At 41.1% G+C, this 21,751-nt stretch overlaps 1 protein-coding gene across 1 annotated transcript in view; it reads left to right on the top strand.

Annotated features, from left to right (window-relative positions):
* Window positions 1-21,751, top strand: part of GYS2 (glycogen synthase 2) — a 73,013-nt gene that overhangs the window by 32,803 nt on the left and 18,459 nt on the right. The window contains exons 6-8 of the mRNA XM_038387058.1: window positions 12,127-12,244; window positions 12,644-12,764; window positions 17,941-18,047. Coding sequence (XP_038242986.1) covers window positions 12,127-12,244; window positions 12,644-12,764; window positions 17,941-18,047 — 346 coding nt within the window. The remainder of the gene's footprint in view (window positions 1-12,126; window positions 12,245-12,643; window positions 12,765-17,940; window positions 18,048-21,751) is intronic.

Here is a 21,751-nt window from a genome sequence, read left to right as displayed (position 1 = left end):
GCACCTACCCTCTGAAAATCAGATTCCTTTAAGATGTCTCCTGTTGAGCACCCAAAAAATGAGGCATCCAAAACTAATAATCGCTCTTGAAAATCCAGCCCTATGCTTTTTGAATTACAGAAGCTCAAAAAAACTGTGCTGGTCTGATTCGAATACAAATAGAGTTTGCACTGAAGCCTGGGAGAGTTCCTTGCAGGAGTGGGACTCTTATTTTTACTCCTTACATTTTGATTTGGTTTCTTCTATGTTTAAGTTTTGGTGGTGGGGTTTTTTTTTTTTAAGCTGTTGAGATTCGTCAAGTTTCATGCTGAAGTGAAATTAAATGAAATTTAAATAGGCCCTTGTAACAAGGCTTGTAACTAGGGGTTTGTAATTAAGGGCTAACAGAGGCCCTTAATTATAAATGGACACCAGTGGGTACTGCTATAAATGGGATTTGATGTGAACTGGCATATGTACTTTAGTAGTTTTTGAATCTTAGAACGTAAGCAAGTACATTTGAATCTATTTCAGCCTCCCATTAATGTTACAAATTGCTGGCTTGTGATCAGTGAAGTTGTGAAATCCACATAGACAATGGTTGCTCCAAAAGGTCAATAATCCTTCAGTAGATCATTAAGCTTGAAACCTACCCTGGGATATTATTGCCAAAATAATCTGTGAAGTGAGTCTGCTTTTTTTATCCACTCTAGCAAATCAAATAAAAAAAGTGAGGAATAATTAGAATCCACAAACTGAACATCAAGAATATAGCAATCTGTGTTCGCTGCTGAGTTTATCGAGAAGGCAACTCCATAACAAACTCTTTAGCTATAAGCAACTACAGAATCATAGAAATGTAAGATTGGAAGGGACCTTGAGAAGGCATCAAGTCCAGCCCCCTGCACTGCAGCAGGACCAAGTAAACCTAGATCATGTCTGACAGGTGATTGTTCAACCTGTTCTTAAATACCTCCAATGACAGGGTTCCACAACCTCCCTTGGAGGCCTGTTCCAGAGCTTAACTATACCTATAGTTAGTTTTTTCCTAATATCTAACCTAAATCTTCCTTGCAGCAGATCAAGTCCATTACTTCTTACCCTGTTCTCAGTGGACGTGTAGAATAATTGATCACTGTCCTTTTTATAACTTCCCTTAACATATTTTAATACTGTTAACATGTCCCCCTCACTCCTCTTTTCTCAGTACTAAACATGTCTAGCTATTTTAACCTGTCCTCATAGGTTAGATTTTAAACCTTTTATCATTTTTGTAGCTCTCCTCAACATCTTTCCTAACTTATGGTGCCCAGAACTGGACACAGAACTCCAGCTGAGGCCTAACCAGTGCCAAGTAGAGTGGGACAGTTACCTCCCATGTCTTACAGACAACACTCTTGTTAATACACGCCAGAATATTTGCCCTGATCACAACTGCATCACATGGGTGAATCATATTCAGTTTGTGATCCACTTTAACCCCCAGATCCTTTTCAGTAGTACTACTACCTAGCCAGTTATTCCCCATTTTGTAGCTGAGCATTTGATTTTTCCTTCCTAAGTGATGTATTTTGCTCTTGTCTTTATTGAATTTCATCTTATTGAATTCTAATCCAGTGCACCAGAATGCTTGCAATTCCTCCCAGCTTGATGTCATCTACTAATTTTATAATTATCCATAATTACTACATTGTCCAAGTCATTAATGAAAATATTAAATAGTAGCAGGCCCCTGAGTGACCCCTCTAGATGCATCTTCTCAGTTTGACAGCACACCATTGATAACTACTCTTTCAACCAGCTGTGGACCCACTCTATGGTAATTTAATCTAGGCCGCACTTCCCTAGTTTGTTTATAAGAATGTCATGCGGGACTGTGTCAAAAGTCTTACCAAAATCAGGGTATATCATGTCTACTGCTTCTCCCCTATCCACTAGGCCAGTAGTGCTGTCAAAAGAAGGAAGTTAGGTTGGTTTGGAATGATTTGTTCTTGTCAAATCCATGCTGGCTATTCCTTATAACCCTATTATCCTGTAGGTGCTTACAAACTGATTGTTTAATAATTTGTCCCAGTATCTTTCCAGGTATCAGAGTTGGGCTAACTGGTCTATAATTGTCCAGTTTCTCTTTTTTTAAGGATACGTACTGTATGTGCCCTTCTCCAATCCTCTGGGACCTCACTCATCTTACATGAGTTCTCAAAGACAATTGCTAACAGATCCAAGATTCCTTCAGCTAGTTACTTAAGTACCCTAGCATGAATTTCAGCAGGCCCTGCTGACGTGAATTCATCTAACTTATCTAAATATTCTTTATCCTGTTTCCTTTTTTTGCTTGTGTTCCTTCTCCCTCATTGTTAATATTCATTGTGTTGAGTATCTGGTCACCATTAAACTTTTTAGTGAAGGCTGAAGCAAAATAGGCATTAAACACCTCAGCCTTCTTGATGTCATCAGTTATTAGTTCTTTTTCCCTGCTAAGTAGAGGCACTATGCTTTCCTTCATCTTTCTCTTGCTTCTAATGTATTTAAAGAGCCTCTCTTTATTGCCTTTTATGTCTCTTGCTAGGTAGGTGTGGTAATCATGGCAATTTCTACTACCCCCAGTAACATTAAAGTTGCATCATAAATTTCATTAATTCTTTTTTGTGGGGCGGGGAAGGAAAGTGACCTGAGTGGCTCAGTAGATAAGATGTAAATGAATATAAAACATTGACACTGTCTAAGAATGGCCTAGAATTGGCAACAGAGGGGTGCTAGATTGAGATTCATTGACTGCCCTCTTAGGAGTTTACACAATGCCTGCTTGTATTATGTGGGTTCTAGTTAATAATATTAATGTTTCTCTTTCAAGAACTCTAAATTAAATCAACAATTTACAATAAACCAAATTTTCTAGAAACTTGAACCTCAAATGTTAACATTCCCTCAAATTTCAGTCACAGAGAAGATGGTGTTCCAGCTCTGTACAAATTTGCATTCTCATTAGCTGAAAATTACTGCTGAGTCTTTTGTTCTTATCATAGTCGATAATTTTATTAAACTGTCTCTTTATGGATATTAGAGAAGATCTGAATCAAAAATCTGGATCCATACTGCAAGGAAATGTAGATGTCAGTCTAGATCTAAAGTTCATATCTTGACAATAGCTCTGAATCGTTGAATCAAAATCACAGATCCAGACTGGAAAAAATATTGCTCAGTCGCTGAACTTTGTGACTCGTGGACATCTCTAAGGAATATCATATTTTGTGATTGTTATCTAAATATAGGCCAGTTTCCTTCCTGTACATGTAGAAATCTAATAACTCTTAATCTGATCTATTTTTACCCAATCTTGACAATGGTTAAATAATGAAAGGAAATGTTCGTTCATTCATTCATTCATTCATTCATTCATTCATTCAATGAAAAAACCCAACAACAAAAAAACCCGTAATTCGTTGAATGAATCTACTTTCCAATCCAAGGGCACATTTCTTAACATACTTTCAAAATAATTGGTTCAGCCATTATTAAATGTTTAGCAAAAAAGTTGTAGCTTTTTAGTCTATTTAATGTTAATTATACTTCAGTGGGTTCAGCTCTGGTCAATACAGACTCAAGTTCAACAGAGTTATCTCCGTTTGTTCTGTAACTAGATCCCATAGGAACACATGAAATCATAGGCAAATAATACATACAATTACAAGAGCATCTATGTTTTAGTAGCTTTATTAAAATTACTAACCAAGTTATAAATGTCACAGCATGTATAATTTCTAAAGATAAGTACCATGTACCAGTTATACCTGTAGAGAATACTCCAATTCTCCTAGATGGTGTAGTCTGTTGGCCCTCTTGTGGATTGATCATCAATATGGGAGTGGTTCCTGCTGGAGTTTCCCATAGGAAGCTCAATTTTCCTGCTTTGGGCACCCTTTTTTATACTGTGATTCTGTCTATGCCTACATTCTGCACATGTACATGAAAGTGTAAACCATCTCTTTCTTATTGGTCTGTGTTGCCTAGAAACACAAGGGACCCCGAATTCTATAGGCTGCGTATGTTCCCATTAACATTGATATACCACCTTTATCTTGCGGTTAAGGCACATGTTGGAGACCATATTTGTTACAGCATTTTATAATTTAAATTTCATCTTCCCAGCTAGGCTTTTGCAATATTATCAGTTGGTTCCTCTTTTTCCCATAATCTTTCGGGTTATATTCTGGTAATTGATTTATGCCATCATAAGGCCTAAAGTAGCTAAAGTCTTGTAGGCCGCAGCCCAGTTTCTTACGCTTCAGCTTCTCTCACTAATGTCTATTACACTGTTCCTCTAAATACTGATCAATCTTATACTTTTATAAGTCTACAAATCAACTCTCTAATCAACATACAATGAATATATGTAATAAAACATATTGATTGATCATAACATCACACAAGAATTGGATAATAAACTAAAATCATTGGCTACAAAGTAGAAGCCGGATTGTCCAGTCCAGTCCACTCCAGCTCAGAGTGGATGGAAACTGGTCAGAAATAACCATTTGAGAATTCCCTCCCCTTTTTGGGGGGTGGGGGTGGGGGAAGCTTTGCTGGCATAGAACTCATGGATATGGCACAGCTGTATTCAACAACACTGGATACTTCCACCCCCAGCACAGGAGGTATATTGGAGGAAGGAGAGGGCAGGTTGGGGGTAGGATTTGGAGGTGAGGTGGAGCAGAATTGTGTTAAATGCCTAGGTCTAGAATCTCACCAAATAAAGGTACCCAGGGCTGGATTAACTCTCCTGTGGGACTGGGGCTATTAGATTTTGTGGGGGCCCTATATACAAGTCTTTTTCCTGGGAGGGAGTTTGGTGTAGGAGGGGGCTGGGGCAGGGGATTGGGGTGTAGGAGAAGTGCAGGGTCTGGGAGGGAGTTTGGGTGTAGGAGGGGGATTCTGACCTGGGTCAGGGGGTTGGGGTGTGGGAGGGGGTGTGAGATGCAGGCTCTGGCCAGGAGGCGCTTACCACAGAGTCTCCTGGCCAGAAGCACAGCAGGGCTCAGGCAGGCTGCCTGCAAGCTGCGGCCCCACACTGCTCCTGGAAGTGGCTGGCTGCTGGCACATCTCAGTGGCCCCTGGGGATGCGGGTGTGGGGGGCAGGAGACTGCGTGTCTCCATATGCTGCCTACAAGCTCCCTAGCTCCGGAAACTGGCCAATGGGAGCTGCGGGGATGGTACTGGGGGAGGGGGCAGCATGCAGAGGGACTTTTAGTGGCCCAGAATTGGAAATCGCTGCCTGTCATTTATTTTTGCGGGGCCTGCCTTGAGCTGGTGCCCTGGGCTGCAGCCCCTAAAGCCCCTGCCTTGATCCGGCCCTGCAGGTACCATGCTAAATGAAGGCCTTCAGTTTGAAACTTTTAAATTTATTGGGTGGCCCATTCATTATGGGATCAACTCATTTGCATTTAATGACTACTAACAAGGACTCTAAGATACTGTACTGCTATTCAACCTACAGAATCTCCAAGCACTTTACAGATAATCTTGGTTCAAGTGATCATGAGCTAATTCAGTTCAAACTGAACGGAAGGATTAACAAAAATAAATCTGCAACTAGGGTTTTTGACTTCAAAAGGGCTGACTTTCAAAAATTAAGGAAATTAGTTAAGGAAGTGGATTGGACTGAAGAATTTATGGATCTAAAGGTAGAGGAGGCCTGGGATTACTTTAAATCAAAGCTGCAGAAGCTATCGGAAGCCTGTATCCCAAGAAAGGGGAAAAAATTCATAGGAAGGAGTTGTAGACCAAGCTGGATGAGCAAGCATCTTAGAGAGGTGATTAAGAAGAAGCAGAAAGCATACAGGGAGTAGAAGATGGGAGGGATCAGCAAGGAAAGCTACCTTATTGAGGTCAGAATATGTAGGGATAAAGTGAGACAGACTAAAAGTCAAGTAGAGTTGGACCTTGCAAAGGAATTAAAACCAATAGTAAAAGGTTCTATAGCCGTATAAATAAGAAGAAAACTAAGAAAGAAGAAGTGGGGCGACTAAACACTGAGGATGGAGTGGAGGTTAAGGATAATCTAGGCATGGCCCAATATCTAAACAAATACTTTGCCTCAGTCTTTAATAAGGCTAAAGAGGATCTTAGGGATAATGGTAGCATGACAAATGGGAATGAGGATATGGAGGTAGCTATTACCATATCTGAGGTAGAAGTGAAACTCAAACAGCTTAATGGGACTAAATCGGAGGGCCCAGATAATCTTCATCCAAGAATATTAAAGGAATTGGCACCTGAAATTGCAAGCCCATTAGCAAGAATTTTTAATGAATCTGTAAACTCAGGGGTTGTACTGTATGATTGGAGAATTGCTAATATAGTTCCAATTCTTAAGAAAGGAAAAAAAAAGTGATCCAGGTAACTACAGGCCTGTTAGTTTAACATCTGTAGTATGCAAGGTCCTGGAAAAAATTTTGAAGGAGAAAATAGTTAAGGACATTGAAGTTAATGGTAAATGGGACAAAATACAACATGGTTTTACAAAAGGTAGATCGTGCCAAACCAACCTGATCTCCTTTTTTGAGAAAGTAACAGATTTTTTTAGACGAAGGAAATGCAGTGGATCTAATTTACCTAGATTTCAGTAAGGCGTTTGATACCGTGTCACATGGGGAATTATTAGTTAAATTGGAAAAGATGGGGATCAATATGAACATCAAAAGGTGGATAAGGAATTGGTTAAAGGGGAGACGGCAACGGGTCCTACTGAAAGGCGAACTGTCAGGCTGGAGGGAGGTTACTAGTGGTGTTGCTCAGGGATCAGTTTTGGGACCAATCTTATTTAATCTTTTTATTACTGACCTCGGCACAAAAAGTGGGAGTGTGCTAATAAAGTTTGCAGATGATACAAAGCTGGGAGGTATTGCCAATTCAGAGAAGGATCGGGATATTATACAGGAGGATATTATAGGAGGATCTGGATGACCTTGTAAACTGGAGTAATAGTAATAGGATGAAATTTAATAGTGAGAAGTGTAAGGTTATGTATTTAGGGATTAATAACAAGAATTTTAGTTATAAGTTGGGGACGCATCAATTAGAAGTAACGGAGGAGGAGAAGGACCTTGGAGTATTGGTTGGTCATAGGATGACTATGAGCCGCCAATGTGATATGGCTGTGAAAAAAGCTAATGCGGTTTTGGGATGCATCAGGAGAGGCATTTCCAGTAGGGATAAGGAGGCTTTAGTAACATTATACAAGGCACTACTGAGCCCTCACCTGGAATACTGTGTGCAGTTCTGGTTTCCCATGTTTAAAAAGGATGAATTCAAACTGGAACAGGTACAGAGAAGGGCTACTGGGATGATCCGAGGAATGGAAAACTTGTCTTATGAAAGGAGACTCAAGGAGCTTGGCTTGTTTAGCCTAACTAAAAGAAGGTTGAGGGGAGATATGATTGTTCTCTATAAATATATCAGAGGGATAAATACCGGAGAGGGAGAGGAATTATTTAGCTCAGTATCAATGTGGACACAAGAACAAATAGGTATAAACTGGCCACCAGAAAGTTTAGACTTGAAATTAGATGAAGGTTTCTAATCATCAGAGGATTGAAGTTTTAAAATAGCCTTCCAAGGGAAGCAGTGGGGGCAAAAGATCTATCTGGCTTTAAGATTAAACTCGATAAGTTTATGGAGGAGATGGTATGATGGGATAATGTGATTTTGGTAAGTAATTGATCTTTAAATATTCAGGGTAAATAGGCCTAATCCCCTGAGATGGGATATTAGATGGGTGGGATCTGAGTTACCCAGGAAAGAATTTTCTGTAGTATCTGGCTGGTGAATCTTGCCCATATGCTCAGGGTTTAGCTGATCGCCATATTTGAGGTCGGGAAGGAATTTTCCTCCAGGGCAGATTGGAAGAGGCCCTGGAGGTTTTTCGCCTTCCTCTGTAGCATGGGGCATGGATCACTTGAGGGACGATTCTCTGCTCCTTGAAGTCTTTAAACCACGATTTGAGGACTTCAGTAGCTCAGACATAGGTGAGGTTTTTTGCAGGAGTGGGTGGGTGAGATTCTGTGGCCTGCGTTGTGCAGGAGGTCAGACTAGATGATCAGAATGGTCCCTTCTGACCTTAATATCTATGAATCTGTTGCACATAGAGTAGACAGAGATCACTTACCCACCATAGAAATTCAGGCACCTCTGGAGTGGAACATGACAGTCATTCTGAAGAAAATCATTTAAAATGGTCAAGACATTTATCTTGAAAATGCCAGGCAAGCACCAGGACCTGAACACAGTGGCACTTTAGTCAATTTTAAAAATATGTATTGGTGCAAAAAAACCATAGCTGTTCTGAAGAAGGCACTGGGGTCTCCTGAGTAAATAAGAGACATTTTTACAATCTATTGGATGTATCTTTACATGTTATGGAGCTATAAATAAATATATATTTCGGGGGGGAAATTAATTATCAACATTTTTCCTGGAGACCTAATGGCTGTGATCATCAAGTTCCATATTGGGGATAGGGTTTCTGTTAAAGAATCTGTGGTTTCCATCATTATTATTGATGTGAATGGGAGTTTGCCATGTGTACTGAAAGCAGAATAGACCCAGTTTTATTTGTGTGAGTCAATAAACTACCATGATTTTATGGCTGATATGCTTCTGGAGGTGGGGGTCTTTTAGATGAGACATTAAACAGAGGACCTGACTTATGATCACTAGGGATCCCATGACACTTCTTATGAGAATAAAGGGTATTAACACCAGTGCCAGAGGGGTTATCTGGTAATTACCTCTTGCATCTCTACAGACTTCCTGTAGTTAGACATGATAGGCCAGATACTCAGCTAGTGTAAATTGGCATAATTCTATTAAAGTCAATAGTGCTACACTGAATTACACCACCTGAGGTCCTGGCTCCAGGGGTGGATCTAGGGGTAGGCAACCCAGGAAACCACCTGGGGTACTGGACTTGGGGGTCATCAGGCTCGGGATGCTGTTTTAGTTGTTAACAACAAAAGGGAAAATAGAATGTTAAAGTAACATGTTTCAAGTGTTCCGTATGTGCATTGTTTTTCACTAATCTCCTAGAATGTTCTGGATCTTTGTAGAATCTCATGAATCCTTCCAGACTTTGAGAGCTATATTTTCCTAAAACCTCCTAGAATGTTATCAGCCAGGCCCTTGTGGGTATATAAGGGGCGGCGCATCGCCAGTCAGTCAACCCGATATAAGAATGAACTGAAGTAAAGTGAGAGCCCAGCTGAAATATTGTGAACCTTATTTTATTGTGAAAGTGTACTTGTATTTTAAGATTTGAAGAGTGTACGTAGCGACTAATAAAGGACATATTTAATGTGACACCAGAGGTATCTATTGAGCCTTTATCTATGCAACAATATAAAAGAAATACTGTTACTTTTTTGTCATGCTTAACACATAATGTTTGATAGCTTTCTAAGACTGCAGAACATAGACTTTTGCTCTCCCTAATACTGTCTGTTTTCCCCCATAGAAAATAAAAGATGCCCTCGAAAAAGCCTTCAGGAGCTCAGTACAGGAAGTGAAAAGTTCAATTGCAGTCTAGTTTGCAGCAAGGGACAAATCTGATGGGAAATTATCTGAAACAGAACATAGACCAGGCTTTGGCAGTAGCAATAGTCTCAGTGCAGAAGAAATTGAGGAGTGAAGTGTAAATTATGGCGGTCCTATTACTAAGGAATTAGCAGATTTACCTGAAGACAAGGAATGGAAATATGAGGAAAGTTATGGAGAATCGTTATGGAGAATCGGTGTAAAATAGAGTGGTGGTGATGAAGAATGTGGCAAAAATGAAAAAAGAAAGTAATGACAGAAAAATCTGGTTTACATGAAAATGAGAAAAACAATAAAGAAGAATCGGCCTCACATGATGGCAGAAACAGCAGTGAGAGAAATTGCACACTACAAATTGATACATCAGCTCCTGCTTTATGGCCAGTGATCCTAAACTCCACTGATATTGATTGTACAATTCTGAATGGGATGGGCAAAATCGAGGATATGATATTGCCAGTAAATGAGCAGAAGCAACGTTTCTCAAAGTCACACTGTGAAAGAGTGCTTGAGAATGGCGAGAAACTGAATCGGCATTGGCTAGTTTACTTTGAAGATGCCATCACTACTGCCAAAGAAATGGTGGAAAACTTAGCAGTTGAGCCTGTCTTTAAGGAAACTTGTATTCAGCGGAAGAGGAGACCGTTTGGCAGAGATGAGGTAACTGGAAGCTTGGAAGAAAAATTCAAGAGGGAGGCTTTTTCTTGCTCGTTGACACTGCTCAAGTGTCCATCAAAGAAAGGCTTGAGTAAATGAAGGACAAAAAGACCTGGGGTTTTTTGTATGACCTTAGTAAGCTGACAGCAGACAGGAAAACATTCTTCAACAATTGTACAGACCTTCACAGGACGCTGACACATGTCTGAATAGTCCCCATCAATGATAAAGATCTCTGTCAAATTGGACAACATCCATCACATTTTGCTACATGAGAAGCACTCTCCACTCCAGGTTCTCCAATTCATTCATGATGCAGAGCCAAAGGACACTTTTTTTTTTTTTTTTTTTTTTTTCCTCATATGCAGATAGCTTTGAGGATTCTGCTCACACTGCCGGTCACAGTCACAAGTGATGATTACAGCTTTTCAAAGCTCAGGCTCATTAAAACATATCTTCGGTCAATGATGGCCAACAAGAGACCGACATTGCTTGCTATTTTATTGCTGAAAATGCCATTGGCCAGTCTTTGGATCTCTCTAATGCTGTGCTTCAGTTCACAAGGCAAAGGGGAGAAAAGCGACCTTTCAAACTAAAGGACTAGGGTTAACATTGTAAGGTTGTCACCTACTGTAACGCTATTTAATACTGATCCACCCAATGTTGGTGCACAGTTCAATTTCTTGATGTTAGCACATTTCAGGTTTTCTTAAAATTAAAAAGTTTCTCTAAACTTTGAGGAAACTATTTTTTATTTGCTTATACATGGCATGAATAAATACAGATTTTCAGATTCTAGCGTGCAAATGTATAATCTTTCTGATAGAGATGAAATCATGCATGCAAATTGTGCATCAAAGTCATGAAATGGGCTACAAATAAAATGAAAATAAGGTATTCAAAAGTTTAACAATGGGGGGGCACTGAAGACGCTCCTCACCATTTGGTCTAGGGCCAGCGCTGACTGGCTTCCTGTTCTAAACTATCTGTGCTCTGAGGGCTGAATCTAGTTCTCATGAAGTAAATGGGATTCTTCCACAGTGGAGATTGCATTTCAGTGGTAACTGGAGTGAACCATATATACCTATAATTCTCTATTTGTAAAATACTTTGAGATCCTCAGTTGGGGGGAGGGAGACTACAGAAGTGCAAACTACTATTGCATAGCTTTTTTTTCATGAGAAACCTAAAATATTTTGAGAAACAGTACATTTTTTTTAAAAAATGTGTTCAATTCTGTGTATTCCAGTGGTTCCCAGAGACCCCCTTAGGCCCCCATCCTAATATCATGCTATGCAATGTACAAATATCTAGTAAAAGGAGGTCCTGGTCCTGAAGAGCTCACAGTCCATAGAGACAAACCAGACAAGGGAGTGAGGAGGGGATGTAACATACCAGCAGAGGGCTAAATTCTGGCATTTAGCAACAGCCCAGTTGGGTAGGTTACCTCCTGGAACTCTCCACCTGCAACACTGAGGGGACACTGATATTCCCGCATCAAATCATCCACACTGACAGCATGTTAAGGTACAGTTCTGCAGGTAAAAAATGCAAAGCAATTTTGATGCTACAGATACAAGGGTGGCTCCTCTAGTGGCCTTAGGGACAAAAGCCCCTGATTACACAGGTGTAAAGCTGGAGTAAATCTACTGAACATTGTGGAGTTATGTTGGAATTATACCAGTATAACTAAGATCAGAATTTGGTTTATAGTCTTCTGCTGCTTTTATAGAGATGAACTGATGAAAAGCTGTAGCACTAGAGAATGACATTTCCCCGTCATGAGCAATAAGATTAAGTACATCTCTGCATATTGACAACTAAAGATATTTTGGTTCTTTCCTTAAAGATTTCTCAAACTCTGAAGATGTCTGTCTCTCTGCCTTTTCTTTGCTTTTCCAGATGTTGTTACTCCAAATGGCTTGAACATTAAGAAATTTTCAGCAATGCATGAGTTTCAGAATTTGCATGCCATGTACAAGGCTAGGATCCAAGAGTTCGTTCGAGGCCATTTCTATGGGTATGCTTTTACTTTTCAAAATTAGCATCTGGTTGTATGAACCTTTTTCCTGCAGGACCTAGAGTAGGAAGACTGTAAAGAGTACTTTATATCTGAGGTGGAATGTTCCCTAGTGATTCCAGTGACTGACTGGAAGGTATGATACAAATCCTAGATTTCATTCCTGACTCCGCTTAGCACCTTGTAGGATCAGGCAGAAGGTGAAGGGTATGCTACTTGCCCAACATGGAACTCAATTGTCACTTTAATATGAAGTACTGGAGGTAATCCTTAACTTTTTGATGATTGTGAGTCAGGAAGGCAGCTGCTGATGTCAGTGACCTTTACTGATTAGAGAATTGCTCTCTGCTTTGTTTGATCACCTATTGAACCATTTTGTGTGTGTTTGCTTGGTTTCAGCCATCTTGACTTCAACCTTGCAAGGACCTTGTTTTTCTTCATCGCTGGGAGATACGAATATTCAAACAAAGGAGCTGATTTGTTTCTAGAGTCTTTATCCAGATTAAACTTCCTGCTGCGGGTAAGAAAGCATTTGGAAATGCAGATAGCAGATATCTTATACACACACTTAATTCTATGAAGATGAAATTCACCCAGGTGTGAAGGTCACATACAAAAATCTCACCATGCTTTTGTTTACTGTAATGTCTTTGATCCCACAGCAATATGATGGCTTTCTTGCTTAGCTTCATAAACTTTCCTGTCAATTGGGGTGTCCATCAATGTTCCCTCTAATTTTTGACAGGCCGTGTGTGCAAAAAATTTCTTCAGTGCAAATTGTGCTTCTGTGCAAATTGTTGTGCACGTGGTGTTTCGCCTTGTGCGTGGGGTTTAGGATCTGTGTGCGCGCACAGCTTAGAGGGAACAGTGGTGCCCATACTTTGCCCAACCAAAGGGTGCCTCTGGCTGCATCCTGCTCGGCTCCTTCCTACCATGTTTATCCCAGGAACTTGGAGTTCTGTGCATGAAGGACCAATTTCTCAGTACTACCATTTCTGTGCTTCAGGTAGGAAGGGGCGAAGGTAGCTTCAAATACTTTGGAGCAGTCAGAGTTCTGCTTGGCACAGTCTGTCAGATCAGCCTCAGGACTGCTGTAAATTAAACGCTACTTCCCATGGCTTTGCGACTAAAGGAAAAGCAGTCGTACAGTGTGCTCTGGCTATAACTCCTTGCTATCTTGACCTGCCCTCAGTATGCCTCCTACACCAGTGAATGGGAGCAAGGCCAGCATAGATCCTTTATGCCATCTCTGTCTAGTTGAGGAGGCACCCTGCCCAGGGGATATTCTCAGGAGGCTTTTAAGGACCCTCTACACTGTCAGAGTGGCATGAAGTGACCTTAGTGTAGCAGAGACTGGGGCCCTAAGAGTTTTGATAGTAATTGGTGCAGAGGCTCTAATACTATTTTTGAAGTAGGGCTTAGCTTCAGGTATCTGATTCAGTGTCTATTGGGCAAGGGCACATAGAAATCAAATGTACTATTTTGCTCTTGGCAGACAATAATGTGACTGCACATAATTTAAATGTGCGTGTGCGCGCGCGCTCGCGCTCGTGCGCTCGCGCTCGCGCGCGCTCTCTCTCTCTCTCTCAAGTCTATCAGTGTGACGTTCACCCAAGTGTGTAGATCATAGGCAAGAATCTCCACGTCATGAAATCCCTGTGTTGAAGTGACAGGGGAAGGTTATATCGGGGAGCATCTGTAACCCTCTGTTCACTGTGGCCATCTGCACTTGCTCCCAATAGACCCATGTGGAACAGCTGTTGGAATAGGCCAAGGGAGATCTTATCTGCATCCAGTAGCCACCAAGTCCTGCAGAGAGGGTTCAAGGGGCAGAGATTGCTCTTTCAGCCCCTAAGCCTGCCTGCAAACTGGGGAATGAATTTCATCTCGTTTCCAGTTTAGCCCCCTCACTCCATTAGGCTTTTTGTGGGGGAAAGTATAAGTTCCTTCTCAAAGACTTTCCCTTGTATTGAAACGGTGGTGGTGGTGGTGTTAGAAGGCCTGTGGGAGGCTTTGCATATTCACCCAGGCACAGCAGCAAAATGTGGTCCCCGCCACCAACTCAAGCAGAACTTTCCACATCTCTGGGCCACTACAGTCCTAGATGCTAAAGAAACTTCCAGAAAAACAATAAACCCTAGGTACAGCAGACTGGCAAAAATAGAAGACCCAATTGACTTTTTTTTTAAATTGATTCCTTTTGTGAGACCGACAAACATCTGTAACCCAACAGTGACTTTATGGGGGGTATACAGCTCCTGTTTGTGCCTATTGTAGAGTGCTCCTACCTGCGTCACTCCATCCCCTGCAGCTTCTTTGCCCCTACAGTGCTGCCCTGTGTTCTGTATAGTGTATTTAGTAGCAGTGCAGTGATTAGCCCTTAGTGTCCACCAGATTTTCATTTTTGTTCCTTTGAACCATAGAGAAATATTGGAAGGCATGCTTGCTATCTTACTCCATTGCAGTGTTGCCAACACTCAGAACTTTATCATGAGTCTCGTGATATTTGCTGTTTTTCTTATAGCCCAAGCTTCTAGAGTCATGGAATCATAGAAGAATCTTTTCCACTACCATTGCTCTATTGCTATCCTCCATTAACGTCTGACGGGGCAGGTTTCCTGCAATAGCTGGGGCTGGACTCAGTGACCCAGGAGGTCCCTGCCAGTCCTATGTTTCTGTGCCATTGAAATCAGTGGACTGAAAGGAAGTACGTGATCTGTTCAACACAACAGGTCACCTTATGCTGGTGGTTAAATGCGATATAACATTAGCCATGTTTTAGCGGCATTCACCCAGCTAAGGTTTGCTAATGCTGTTTACAGCTAATGTCTTGCATAATGAAGAGAAGAAAGAATTGCTTAGGTGATGCATTGCACAGTTCTATTATTGTATCTAATTAATGATGACATTAACAAAAAAGGTGTGGCTGACAAGAATCATGGAGAACATCTGGTCTGCAATTATTGCAGAAGGTAATCCAATTGCGAGCAGCAAGCTATCTGTGCTATTTGTGAATCTAGGAATGCTTCCCTTCACATGCTTCTCAAAGGGAGTGTCCGATCTCTACATATATGTGGCATCTGATGAAAATATTTGTAAATATTTTACAGAACCATTTTGGTGATGGTTTGAAAGCTTGGTTGGGACAGATACTTGCTATCTTCAACATTTCAATGTATATTTTATTAACAGCTAAGATCATGGCACAAAGGCACCTTGGGCTGATGAGGCCTTTTTCCCGCTGCATGGGAGAAACCATATCTGGCACAAAGCTGGCTTGTTTTATATCACTTGCCAGCCCCAATCTCTCTGGTACACAGGTAGATAGGATGGATGCTGGGGGTCAGAGGGGAAAAAGCTGGTAGTGCAGAGCTCCAGCCGTTTGAGCAGCCCATTTGGGACCACTCCAGCAGCTGTAACCTAGTTCATCTCTTAGGTGGCTAATGGATTGGGATAGGGGAACAAACCCTGCTCAGCTATACCAAGAGAAAGCACTGTGGCCCATTCTAGTGGCAAGAGATGTACATCTGTTGACTATGTCTTCAGAATACAGAAGCAAACTTCCTGAAGTCCAAGATGCTTGCATTCCAGGTTTTGGTTCATGTCCTTTTCTAATACATATTCTTTCTAAACATCTTTCAAAATTTTCTAGAGGGTGCCAGTAACTCCATAAAGGGAGCTGTCAGATACATTAGGCTCATAATGTAGATGTGCTGCAATTAAATGAAACATTTTTACAACTCCTAATGTTAATAAACATGCTTATAAATTAAAATTTTAAAAAATGGGTTTCTATTCTATGTCAATATTTCCCTGGAGCTTTGCATTTCTCCCCATCCCTGTCCCCCACCCCCCAGGCCAAAAACCAAACAAACAAGCAAAAACATCATTGTGCTAAGGCAGGAGAGAGAACCAGCAAGAAAAAACTATAAACAAAGGCCCAGATTCTCCACGGCATGCAGTTTCTGCTGGGTGCAACAAGCCCTGGGAGATCTGTAGGAGAAAATTATGCTAGCTGCATGCCTGCTGGAAATACATCCTTCAAGCTGATTGAAACGCAATGTGCAAAGAAATGGGACAAATGATAAAAACTGCATTTGATTTTAAACAAGTGAGAAGTGTAAGGTTATGCATTTAGGGATTAATGACAAGAATTTTAGTTATAAGTTGGGGACGCATCAATTAGAAGTAACGGAAGAGGAGAAGGACCTTGGAGTATTAGTTGATCATAGGATGACTATGAGCTGCCAATGTGATATGGCTGTGAAAAAAGCAAATGCGGTTTTGGGATGCATCAGGAGAGGCATTTCCAGTAGGGATAAGGAGGTTTTAGTACCGTTCTACAAGGCACTGGTGAGACCTCACCTAGAATACTGTGTGCAGTTCTGGTCTCCCATGTTTAAAATGGATGAATTCAAACTGGAGCAGGTACAGAAAAGGGCTACTAGGATGATCCGAGGAATGGAAAACTTGTCTTATGAAAGGAGACTTAAGGAGCTTGGCTTGTTTAGCCTAACTAAAAGAAGGTTGAGGGGAGATATGATTGCTCTCTATAAATATATCAGAGGGATAAATACAGGAGAGGGAGAGGAATTATTTAACCTCAGCACCAATGTGGACACAAGAACAAATGGGTATAAACTGGCCACCAGGAAGTTTAGACTTGAAATCAGACGAAGGTTTTTAACCATCAGAGGAGTGAAGTTTTGGAATAGCCTTCCAAGGGAAGCAGTGGGGGCAAAAGATCTATCTGGTTTTAAGATTCTACTCGATAAGTTTATGGAGGAGATGGTATGATGGGATAATGGGATTTTGGTAAGTAAGTGATCTTTAAATATTCAGGGTAAATAGGCCAAATCCCCTGAGATGGGATATTAGATGGATGGGATCTGAGTTACCCAGGAAAGAATTTTCTGTAGTATCTGGCTGGTGAATCTTGCCCACATGCTCAGGGTTTAACTGATTGCCATATTTGGGGTCAGGAAGGAATTTTCCTCCAGGGCAGATTGGAGAGGCCCTGGAGGTTTTTCGCCTTCCTCTGTAGCATGGGGCATGGTTGACTTGAGGGAGGCTTCTCTGCTCCTTGAAGTCTTTGAACCATGATTTAAGGACTTCAATAGCTCAGACATAGGTGAGGTTTTTCATAGGAGTGGGTGGGTGAGATTCTGTGGCCTGCGCTGTGCAGGAAGTTCAGACTAGATGATCAGAATGGTCCCTTTTGACCTTAGTATCTATGAATCTAAACAATTCTTTCAGTTTAAATCATCTTAGCTGTTATCACAGTAACTTAATATTATGGTTTTAAATACTGTGTATGATTTTTATCCTTGTAGTTTGGCTTTATATCTACATCTTTTGAAATCTTTGTGTAAGAGTAAAAAAATAAGAGATCTTGAGTAATGTATTTGACTTTCCTGGTAACCCCTTTTAGCTCTAGTCCTGCAACGAGCGATGTTTGAGCACACTCCTTCACTTGCACAGAGCCCCACTGAAGGCAGGGTCTACCCCTACAGACCTCATTGCAGGATCAGGGCCTTTTTGAACAACTAGTTAAAACTTGATGGGTTCTGCTGACCATCTGCTATGGCTAATTCCCAGTGTGGACAAGGTTTCTGTATTGTCTAGAATCTGTTAGTTTTTGCATAATGGTTTCTTGTTTACATTGCAAGTTTTCCCTCCATTTTTCCTCTGTTTAGGTTCACAGAAGTGATGTTACAGTCGTAGTGTTCTTCATCATGCCAGCAAAGACAAACAATTTCAATGTGGAAACGCTGAAAGGCCAGGCAGTACGAAAGCAACTATGGTAATCCCCATTCTCATTACTGCTCTTGAATGGTGAATTGAAGGGATAAGTGAATGGCTTTGGTGGAGAATAAGGCTCATTACTTTTCCTCTGGCTAAATGCAAGATAGTAAGTAACCTGAGTCCATTTGTGGGGAAGAGGGAGATGAGGATAATAAATTAGGGCAAGTATTTCCCCTTCCTTTTTCTAGTTTATTAACAAGGAACCTAATGCTCAATAGCTTTGCCCTTGTCACCATTTTTACCCCATGTAAAGTGAATGTTTAAACACTAACATTCTAATCAGAAGGTTTGCATTTTGCACTCACTTGATATGGGTGTAAATGACAGCAGCAGGTGTTGACAGTGGAGAATCAAGCCCTGGGTCTTCTGTCTGATCCTGATGCTCACTTTGGACCGCATCCTGCTTTTGATCTCTAGCAACACTCTTGGACATTTAACCTCTCTGACTCAATTTCCCCATTTGTAAAATGGTGTTGATACTTCCCACCTTTCTAAAAGACTTTAAGATCTATGGAAGAAAGGCACTATATAAGAAATGGGTACTAGTATTGTTATTAAATGTCTCAAAGGGTTGTTTGGTCGCTCAGTTGATTAATATTAGTAAATTATTTTGAGATCCTTGAATGGTTCATACTCTAGAAATGCACAGTAGTAACAGAAGTAGTATCCTTGGGATCACTGAACTGATCTAGTACAAAACTAGAGAAAAATCATAGAGAAAACTCGGATCAGATTTGTTCATCTGACACAGTTTTCACATAGGAATACCTTTATCAAGGGCATCCAACGCTCCATTCTCTCTAGTCATCCCTCTAAAACCAGTTGTCTGAAAGACACCATGCATAATAAGTGGAGGGTTATTGCCCTCTTAAAAGAATACATGAAACTTCCTGGGGCTGTACCTGTAGTTTTTCACAAGAACTGCTTGCCCAAAGCATCAGTCCTGTGCCTAGAAACACTGTAAGAGTGAAATCCTGGCTCCCTTGAAGCCAAGTGAGTTTGTCCATTGACTTCAGTGAGGCCAGGATTTCTCTCAAGATCAGATGTAGGACACTTTGTGCACTGTGAGAAGCAGCCATATATACAATAAGCATTTTGACCTCTTGTGTTTCTCAGAAAAAATAAAAAGGGAAAGTTTAATTTAAAGAGAAACATACAAAGGGAAAACACTGGGGCTTGGCTGGGATGAACGGAAGAGCCTGTTGTAACTACAGTATGTGGTCACTGATTTTCCAGTGCAACTCGGGATAAATTGATCCTATCTACCTCAGCTCAGTAAACTAAAACCCTGCGGAGTGCATTGTTCCTCAAGACATGCTATATCAGAGTATGTAGAGCACTGCTCCCACATACTTTAAACCGCTTTTCAGCAATCGTATGCAGTACTGTAGTAATCCATCATCTTAAGCTGCTGGATAAAAGTACCTGCCATCAGCATTACCTTGTAACACTAGCTGATATCATGGATGCCATGGAGATTAAATGCCAAAAGAGGTTAGCGGTAATCGGGGGATAGAAGTTGGCTGATCTGGGATATAAAGCCCCATCTTCCTGTGCTGTGAAATAATCAGCCTATCCTATTTGAATGAGTTTGAGGCAGCTTGTGGCATGAATCTAGGTGGAGCCTTATTTAGCTTTCCTCATGCACCTCCCTTTGTTTTCTCCCAGTTCATCTCAAATATTCATTAGAAATGACCCCACACTTCAAAGTTCAGATCAGAATCCAGCGTTCCACAATGTTCAGTGGGGTTCAGATCCAAGGGTTTGGTTCAGCTCATTTTACAGATAGAGTAAATAAACTTCACATCTAGACTCCTCCGAACATTAAGAGTGGCAATCAGACTTGGCTCTGCCCACTGATAGGATGGAAGCAAAAGAAACTCCATAGTCAAGGCTGCATTGAGATTCACACTTAAATCAGAAATAAACCCCTCTTTTTCACACTTTGATTTAATCCAGCCTGCAAATTTAGCACAATAACTCTGCAGCCATTGGATTTTCAATGTAATTTTTTTTAATTTACTAACTTTTGTAAAAGAAAAACTGCTCAAAGCTCTCCTTTTGCAATGTTTCCTGCCAGACTTACTCTTTTGCCTTCCTTTAGCTAAGGGAACACATTGACAATGACTTCCAAATGTCTCACACTCACATGCTCAGGGCTAGGACGCTTTTGAAACCGGGTCAGAGAGGTGGGGTCACACAGATTGAGTTGACTCAGAAGCAGAACTGCCGCTTCTGGTTAACCCTGTGTGGCTTGCCGGAAGGTCACTCCAGTTTGATGGACCAGTGGTGAGCAGACTAACAGGGCGTCTCACTAGGAAGGATCAAGACATTCCAAGGAATGGGGGGTGGGGCCTGGATGAGGGGTAGAATGGACATGAAGGGGGAAAATAGATGTTGGCATGGGGGCTGGAGAACAGTACTGGTCAGTGGAGCTCTCTGCTGAATCTCTGACCACTGCTGTTCAGATTGGCACAGATTCCCTTCCTACACCCTTGGCCTCAATGCCCCTGCAGCTTCCCTGGCTTGATGCCCTTCTCACTCTTCCATGTACACCCCATAGCCCCATTCCACGTTTAAATGGTTAATAGTTTTCATTCTTAAGAAGATTTAATTTATACACATGAAAAAATAAACATTAGTAACAATGAGTGATGGTAAAAATGAATGAAATAGAGAAAACAAGTCATTCTAATTCTTGCCATAAACATAATGATGACCAGGAACACCAGGTTGTAACTTCATAGAGTCATAGAGCTTAAGGCCAGAAGGGCTCACCAGATCCTTGAGTCTGTCCTCCTGTATAGCACAGACCACCAACGCCACCCAGCATCCATACACTAAATCCAACAACCAAACTTCAACTCTCTGTTCTAAAGATGGTATAATTCTGAATGGTCACAAACAACATACATTTTATATATTTACTGCACTGAAGAAAAACGTACCTCACAGTAAGCATGGGCAGTCTGACACTAAGCCTGTCTGTACTGAGGATATTTGTACTGATGTAGCTACACTGATGCAAATCCTCATTGCAGACACATTACATTGCTGTAATACGAGGCTTGCACCAATACAGCTTCCCCTGGTTTAAAACTGGTGCAGCACATCCATGTCGGTTAAGTGAAGGTTGAGAGGTGACGTGATTACAGTCTAAAAGTATCTACATGGGAACAAATATTTAATAATGGACTCTTCAGTTTAACAAAGAAAAATAGAACACAATCCAATGGCTGAGAGTTGAAGTTAGACAAATTCAGACTGGAAAAAAGGTGTAAATTTTTTAATGGTGAGAGTAATTAACCATCAGAACTATTTACCCACAGTCACCGTGGATTCTCCATCACTGACCATTTTTAAATCAAGAGTGCATGTATTTTTAAAAGATCTGCTCTAGGAATTAGTTGGGGGAAGTTCTGTGGCCTGTGCTATACAGCGAGTCAGACTGGATGATCTCAGTGGTCCCTTCTGGCCGTGGAATCTATGAATCTATATGCTGGAGATTTGCACTGGTGTAGCCAACCCCATATAAATCACCAGCAGAGGCAAATGCTAAGTTGTACACACCAATACAAAGCACAAACAGAACTATGCACAGTGTAATTTGTTAAAACCACCCTAACTCTATATTAATAGCACACACGAACTGCATTTACCGCCAGTTAAGATTGTGGCAAGGTATGCCGCATCCACCGATAA

Source organism: Dermochelys coriacea, chromosome 1 (assembly GCF_009764565.3).
Source record: "Dermochelys coriacea isolate rDerCor1 chromosome 1, rDerCor1.pri.v4, whole genome shotgun sequence".
Classification (NCBI taxonomy): Eukaryota; Metazoa; Chordata; order Testudines; family Dermochelyidae; genus Dermochelys; species Dermochelys coriacea.
The sequence above is the reverse complement of the archived record's forward strand: the minus strand, read 5'-3'. Positions and strand labels throughout refer to the sequence as shown.